The 8,706-nt window shown below is 32.2% G+C and overlaps 1 protein-coding gene across 7 annotated transcripts in view; it reads right to left on the reverse strand.

Moving 5' to 3' along the window:
• The window catches only part of LOC117179820, a 53,527-nt gene that overhangs the window by 8,110 nt on the left and 36,711 nt on the right, over positions 1-8,706 (reverse strand). For 5 of the 7 annotated variants that reach the window (XM_033371956.1, XM_033371954.1, XM_033371957.1 and 2 more), the window contains exons 2-3: positions 5,697-6,549; positions 5,365-5,610 (exon numbers count right to left, since the gene is read on the reverse strand). In XM_033371956.1, the coding sequence (XP_033227847.1) occupies positions 5,365-5,394 (30 nt within the window). In that variant the 5' untranslated portion in view covers positions 5,395-5,610; positions 5,697-6,549. The remainder of the gene's footprint in view (positions 1-5,364; positions 5,611-5,696; positions 6,550-8,706) is intronic. The other 2 variants (XM_033371952.1, XM_033371953.1) reach the window with 2 other exon arrangements.

The raw sequence follows: 8,706 nt of genomic DNA on the forward strand, positions 1-8,706 counted from the left end.
CGATTTCGCTGGAAGCGGGTGCAATTTTTCAGATTAGCACCCTGCTCCCGGCGAAATCCTGCGGTTGTCCTTATGACAAATTTTTAATTATATATATATATAAACAAAACTAGATAAAATAGACTATTGGTATTATTTTCTTGGTTAGGGTAATTAGTTCATTAACTTCTGTTCGTATAATTTGCCGATTTCTGGTCAAATAATTTTCTGAACAAACGAGAGAAACGTGGCCGACTTTTTCTCAATTCTCCTAAGAATTATTTGACGAGTAATTGTAAAATTCTAACATAAAAAATTAGTGAAATAGATAACATTTGAAATAGCCCTAAGGCAAACATAAGAACAATCTTTTCACTATTTCTCCTGAAATAAATCAATAATTCACTTCAGTAATCCAGACCCAAATAGTTACAAGTTTTAATTTATGACGTTAATAACTTGATGACTTGAGGCCGAAACTTAAAAAATTAATAATTTATAGCTTTTAAAGGTCATTTTCAACATTTTAAATTTATCTGCTATATCATCAGAGATTGTACCTTACCGACAGTAGATCAACTCTCCAAACCATGAAGGCAGAAGAATCTACACAATATCGAGCAAGTTAAGAATCTTCAGTAACAGAAAATGCTTAACGTCTTATTAAGACTAGATGGAAAATAATATTTTTAAATTAAAATTAAAATTATTTCTTGAAAAAAAGATCCTACTCCGTCTTCACTCCATTGGGAATCGAAAAACAAAACGTTAAGCATTTTCTGTTGTTGAAGATTCATAACTTGATTGATATTGTGTAGATTATTCTGCCTTCATGGTTTGGAGGGTTGATCTACTGTCGGTAAGGTACAATCTCTGATGATATAGCAGATAAATTTAAACATTTGAAAATAATTACTTGTACCATTAACACCTAGCTAAAAATTAGTGTTATGTTCTTGAATTAAAAGTTCTTATTCTGATCCCTCTAATAGCTTAATTGGAAAAGCACCTTACCGGAAATCAGAATTTTTTTTGTTCGATTCCCAATGAAGTGAAGATGGAGTAGGATCTTTTTTTCAACAAATAATTTTAATTTTAATTTAATATGATGCGAGATTACTCTAGGATTACTTTAAGATTACTTTAAGATTACTTTAGGGTTACTTTATGGTTACTTTATGGTTATGCTTTAGCGTTACGCTCGCATTCCTCCGGTCAGCCAGGGTTATCACACTATTCTATCTCATTTTACAGTCAAGCGGTATAAAAAAATGAAAGGAAACTGATCCTCAACTTCGGCCTTAAAGAATTAAGAAGAAAAGGAAAGACTGCACGTATCGCTCCCGATATGGGATGTGAATACGTTCCGGGCGTTTGACGAATCATTAAAAAGTGATGCGGAAAAATTGGCAGCATTAGTACGTATATCACTTTTTAATTTAGGTTATTTTGTACAACTTCAAACAAACATGAAACGTATATGCTGACTGATATTTTGTTTATGTAATTCTTAGCTATAATTTTCAACATAATGTATATTCTCATTGAAAACGATCTCTGTTTTAAATTTATTATACTATTTTTTTACGCAGAAAAGCATTATGACGCGATTTGTGCCGAAGACTTCTGTGAAAGATGCTATTATAACGATCTTACCTAGAATCATGGGCAAGTCAGTCCACAAGCAATACTCTTTTACCGGAAAGTCAAATAAAGGAGAGAAAAGTTCAAATTTAATTAAACGTCTGTCTACTCTTGTTTAAAAGGTATTATGATTATTATTCTTGTATTGATGTGAAATATCTCCAATGCTTGCCAATACTTTTTCATAGAGAACTTTATTCTCGATCGAGATACTCCTCTCAAAACATTCGGTGCTCATATGTAGAATATAATTGAAACTTAGTTCATAGTCTCTTTTCTTTCAAAATAAGTTACAAGAGGAAAGTGATTTGGTAATTTTTTACTTAAAATGTTATTTTTAAACTAATAAGGAACCTTAGCTCATTATTCGATTTATTCTGTATAGAATAAGGTTTCGGAATATTGTTTATTATTATTAAAAGTTAACTTCTGTATATACGAACTATGCAATTCTTGGCAAATTTTAAATGCCTATCTTGCATTGTGAGTTCCCGGGGATTCAAACTGAAGAAAATGGCGGTTATTTCTTTCAAAATATAAAAAGCATATTTAAAAAAAAACCAACACTTATATTTTATGCTATTATTTTGTGCATATTTAAAACGTTCTAAAAAATAGCCCTCACTCGTTTACGATATTTTGTATCCTATACGAGATTATACGAAAATCTTATTATCATAAAAAATTTTCCTCGTCCTTTTTGGATTAAATTTTTAAAACATGACAAGTATTTCAAGTATTTTCCTAATATTGTATTCAAATATATTAATGTCCAATATAATTTTATACTTAATCAGAATAAACATTTAGCTGAAAGAGGGGCCAAAGTTTTATTCGTTCATTAAAAAAGAAATTTGCCGGAGTGAGACTTTAACGACGGCCCTATTTCAATTGGAATTTTCCTAAAATTTAATTTTAATTTAATGAATACCTTATTATTCAATTGCATATTCGTGATACTTTTTCACTCTATCAATTTTTCAGACGTTTTGTGTAACCGCTTCGGTATTGAAGACACGAACAAGGACATTGGTAAACGAATAAGTCGATGGCTAATTGACACGCCAGATCTAGACGGCGGCAGAAAAATGAGAGAAGCAGCTGCAAGTCATGAGTAAAACAAAAAATAATTTTAAGTGTACTTTTCATTAATCGCGCTACTTGCTTACAAGTGTTTATACACTACCAGTTATTGAAAATATAAAAATTTGCAAAAAGATTTATAATATTTGAATATAAATAGACAAGATTTTAAATTCTTATATTGATTATTATTTTAATTTCTTTAGTTTCACCTTGACATTTCTATAAATGCAACATATACTAAAAACATATTTTTTCCTTGCTACATTTAGCAAAATGCATTTTCTGTGAATTCTTTTCATGCTAAACATTCTCGCAGATGTATCATCAATGAATAGCATTTCTACAACTCTTTAAACTCCTATTTCATCAGACTTCATTGGCTCTTTGAAAATGTCTTTTGTTCTTGATATGATAAACCCTTTCATAATATAACACAGCCACACAAAAAAAGTGTGCGGATCTGGTAACAAGACACACGTATTCCTATGGATTGTGGGGCGCTGAATTTAAATTCGGTATCAAAAATCACCCATCACGTCATGGTTGAGCCATAATCTCAAAAAATGACGAAAAATCATGCACTGAGGCAAATAAGTTTCAAAATAATACCAGTGATGCATATTTTCACTTCAAAAACATGTCGACAGCTGTGAAGGATCAACCCTTGCTTGATATCAACTTATTTAACATAACTTCACCCAACAGAACCTGACCTCACCTACCTGAATTAACAGAAATTTATTGAACTGCACGTAAAGCTCTGGAAACATATTTTCCCAGTAGCAAATGTGTGCTACATCGAATGGGTCAAATCGAGCCTAACCTAGAAATAAATCTAACCTAGCCTAACCTAACCTAACCTCACGAAACACAATTAAACTGATTGTGTTGTTCCGTTGTGTTTGCGGTACCGTTTTATTCAGCTTCGTCTTAACCTACATAGAGGTTTAACCTATCCTAACCTAACAAAACCTGACCTAACCAAACCGATTACGCTGGCAACCCTGTTCTTAAACGTCTCAAACGTAAGCGTAACCCTTTGCATCGTTCCTTCGAAGAAAAAAGGACCCGTTATAGCAGGCAGAAAATACACTGAAGTAGGTCTATAAATCAATTTAATTACAATAAAAAGCAAGATAAAATGTAAACGCAAAAGATAGTATAAATATAACCCTTAAGTCTAAGAAAAGCAGAGAGAAAAAAATTTTGAATAAAACTCTTATTCATTTTCATGTTTAAGTTACAGTTCTACATTTTAATTGATACAAACATTGTCAGGTTAATTGAAATGGGGTCAATTCTACTTGTAGTTCTAAGTTTATTCAAATGAGTAATGTGCGTCTAAATTTTTAACCACGTGTAGTACAATAAAATGAATTTTATTGTGTTACAACGGGAACACTTAAGTTAAGTTGTGTTGTGTTAAGCAAAATTTCGTTAGGTTCTTTTAAGTTAGATTCATTTGTAGGTTAAGATCGAGTTAACCTATTAAATATAGCACACATTTAAGACTGACAACCGGACGCTTACATAGCTACACATGTGGTTGAATTTCATTCGGCTAAGTTAGGTTAGGTCAGGTTTTGTTAGTTTAGGATAGGTTAAACCTCTATGTAGGTTAAGCCGAAGCTGAATGAAACGGTACCGCAAACACAACGGGACAACACAATGAGTTTAATTGTGTTACGTGAAGTTAAGTTAGGTTAGGTTAGGTTAGGTTTTTTTTAGGTGAGGATAGGTATGACCTCTTCGCAGGTTAAGCACAAGCTGATTCAAACGGTACCGCAAACACAACGGGACAACACAATCAGTTTAATTGCGTTTCGTGAGGTTAGGGTAGGTTAGGCTAGGTTAGATTTATTTCTAGGTTAGACTCGAGTTGACCCATTCGATGTAGCACACATTTACTACTAGGAAAATATGCTTCCAGAGCTTTACGTGTAGTTCAATGAATTTCTGTTAATTCAGGTTAGGTGAGATCAGGTTCTGTTGGGTAAAGTTATGTTAAATAAGTTGATATCAGGCAAGGGTTGATCCTTTACAGTTGTCGACATGTTTTTGAAGTAAAAATTTGCATCACTGGCATTATTTTGAAATTCATTTGCCTCAGTGCATGATTTTTCGTCATTTTTTGAGGTTATGGCTCAACCATGACGTGATGGGTGATTTTTGATACCGAATTTGAATTCAGCGCCCTAAAATCCATAGGAATACATGTGTCTTGTTACAAGATCCGCACACTTTTTTTTGTGTGGCTGTGTAATTATACAAATGAACTTGGTTGGTGCGCTCAATAATCTCGGTCAGTTGAAAATATTCGCCGGTTTTCAATTGTACTAGATTGTTGGGAAACGTAGTAGCAACAAATATATTTTTTATTTTCACGCTTTCATAGTCAACGAAGGACTCTCTAGAGTTGTTCGTGGTTAAAACTGGCTCGCTTATCACTAGATATCGATACATGGCTTTCGCAGTTGACCCTTCTGTTTCTGAAAATCGTCGAAAGACTTGTGACACTACCCCTTTGGGCGTTCGCACGTGCTCTTTAATTTCACCTAACTAATTTTCAAAGGGGAAAGCCAAATATTCAGACAAAGGAGCTTGCATATATCTAACATCATCTGCCACATGAATTAAATTATGTATATTTATCACCTGTGATGAGATTCCATAATGCTCTGGCATTTCCGATACAAATCGTCGAAGTAACTATTCAGCATAATCTACTTTTGGAAAAGCTAATTCCGGATTAAATAAAATTCTGCAAGCTGTGTATAAAAGGAGAAAATGTTTATACATGTCTGGGGATCAAACTTTTCGAAGAATAATGACGAGACCATCTAACGCGAACGTGTTTCTTTGGAATTCCTTTGGCACTGCCTCAGAGAGTTGAAGTAAAAGCTGCGAAAATAATTGACGATTTTGTATACTAATTTTCCCTTTGTGAGTTCCAGTCAACCATTTTTCAATCAAAAGTTTCATTGTACCTTCTGGCAGCAAGTGCATGTAATCAAGCAAAACTCCCAAAACTGGATCGAAACCAGATATATGAAGAAGTCGTGATGTTTCCCCTTCATGGTGATGCTCTGGCTGGGTTCGATTCTCAAAAGATTCTTTGGTGCGAAGTTTGCAGTTAATTTCGGGATATACTCGAACTTTACTTCTTGAATTGGTTTTCGATGCGCTGACAGACATTCCCTTTAATTCGCACCGTCCATATGCATAAAAACAAGTGTGTCCCTTAGTGCACTTAAGAAAACCACGTGCTGGTGTGTCACAATCAACGGCCTTAAATATAAATTCAAAATGCTTACCTTCTATTTCAAGACCATTCTCAATAAGATAGAAACATTCTTCGACAAAGGCGCTTAAAAGGTCGTTTGGGCTAGCTGGTTTTGAATTTCCTGCATATAAAGCGACTGCGAAGGGCTTAGAATAGTATTCCGGATGAACTAATTGCATGAGAATTGGCATCATTTCTGTTTCAGACTTGTTAAATAAGGGGATTACCTTTTCTTTTATATCATGCCATGAATTGCACCCTCAGATCTTTTTGTACCTAATGAAGTTTCTGCACATTTTGGAAGATCCCAGTTTCCTTCTGAACGTAGAATTCGCAATATTTCATTGACTACTGTGTCAGGTAAATGCCTAATATTTTTCCTAGCCCATTCAGCGACTTTTTCACGCAAATTAGTTTGTTTATATTGTCCTGTTTCTTTTGAAATGTCTGTAGAATTAAGCTCTTCATCCAAATCTCTAGATGTGTCCAGTGCATTTTCGGATGTATCGCTTCCAAATTCCGAGTGGGATGTTGATGGTGTTCTTTTAAATTGCAATCTGCGAAAGGTGAAACATAAATAAAAATACACCGTAAGATTATTGTGTATGATATATAAAATAAATCAGGCACACAATAGAACATTATAATGTAACTAAAGTTTCTGTAGACTTCAGTTTAAATTTCTTTTAAATCATAAAATATACTATTTGTATCCAGAAATTTAACAGAAAAGCAAATTAAAATATAGAAGACAATATAATACGAGTAGGATGCAGCGCAATTATTCCTTAGTATTGATTACATAAATAAAGACAAAGGTCTACAACTACTATGACAGCGTAACATCAAAAATTGGTTTCGATTTTTTTCAAATCCCTTTTACGTACACACGAAACTCGATATTGAATTGAAAATTTGGAAATATTAAATAAGATGCACTAATAAACATTTTTCTAGCCCTAAATTTAAATGATTATGAAAAAAGCAGACAATTTTATTTTTTTCACAAAAAAAAACTTTTTTATAATTATAGAAACGTTTTTTTGTGTGAAAAAAATCGAATGCCATGTCAGTATAACCTTAAAAAAAATTTCACTTTTTTTTTAAATACAACTTACGTTCACGCAAAATGCGATATCAACTTGAAAAGTTGGCAAACTCAGTAAAAAGCACCAATTAGTGCTTTTTATTGACTTATTCGTTCTTAAGTTATTTATTGAATTAAACGCGATATCACGTTTCGCATGAACGCAAGTTGGATTTGAAAAAAATGTGAAATTTCTTTTGAAGTTATGCTGACATGGCTTCAGATTTTTTCACAAAAAAACATTACGTATCAAATAATCAGTAATAAAATTACAAAACGCAATTACTACAAACTAATGCTCTTCTTTTCATGAAAGATATGAATTACACTAATTTCAATTATTATTTGTACTTTTCGTCCAGAATAAATGGAGGATGCATTCAATTTTATATTATTTTCACTTAATTGCAGACAATTTTTTTATGTGATAATAATAAATAATATAATATTAATGTTAATAATTGTATTTTTATTAAATCAAGTCAAATATTTATTATTTAATAATCCGTAAAAATAATCAATAATAATATTAATAATAATAGTAGCTCTGAGAAAGCATCCAGAGGTGGCTGTTGTCACCTCCAACGCTCGTGAACGCTCGTAATTGTATATCTACATCATCATCGCAGTTGTGTTAAGTCAAATTCTACAAGTATTTACTTGGAACCGCTGGCCAAAATGGCTTCCTCGACATTTTCATCACCAATTCCCAACGATTGCTCATCGCTTGCAGGTTTAACATTCTTGCTTCTTTTGATATCTGAATCATCCGACGAAGATCCCAGGAAAAAAGAATTCATTGACAAGACGACTCGGCGAATTGCGCATCTGTCATTTGCAGATCCAAAAAGTTAAAACGGAACCAGCCATGTACTGCAATGACCATTTCAAGCAAGGTTATTTTGAATCGGTTTCTTTATTTTTGAATGAGACAGACTTTTTTGGGGTTAAGCTGCCATGTTTTACACTATTTTTTAAATTGATAAATTATCGAAAGATTAAAAGAAATCATGCGCAGGTCTAATAGATTCAATTTGCTATTTCAATCAATAATATATATCTTTTAAAGCCTATAAGTTAGTCAACAAAATTATAACGAGTAAAAGCCTTTAAAACAAATCGGCGGCAATTTGGAATTCCAGTAACAGATACGCAATTCAAAAGCCATCAAAACCCATTCAAAAGAAGTGAATGGATTTTTGTTTCCTGGGATGTGCAACTGGTAAAATAGAGGAATTTAAAATTTTAGAAAGCATTTTAAATGATTTAAAACAAACCAAAAGAGCTTAAGGATTTTCATGTAATTTAAAAATATTTTAAAGTATTTAAACAGACTTTCAGGAATTTTAAGGGATTTAACCGGAGTTATTTGATTTTGAAAAATTTTTAATTTATATACGAATTTTAAAAGATTTCAAAATATTTAAAAGAGTTCAAGATATTTTAAAAGAATTTATGAGTTTTTAAGTAATTTTGAAGATTTTTAAAGGAATTTCGGTAGAATTTAAATGACTTTTAAGATTTTAAAGAAATTTAAAAATATAAATAATCTTCTTGAATTCTGTAAAGTCTGTTAAATATCTTGAAATCCTCGAAAATTTGGAGAAATCCTTTGAATTCTATTGAA

This window comes from Belonocnema kinseyi, chromosome 9 (genome assembly GCF_010883055.1).
Source record: "Belonocnema kinseyi isolate 2016_QV_RU_SX_M_011 chromosome 9, B_treatae_v1, whole genome shotgun sequence".
Lineage (NCBI taxonomy): Eukaryota > Metazoa > Arthropoda > Insecta > Hymenoptera > Cynipidae > Belonocnema > Belonocnema kinseyi.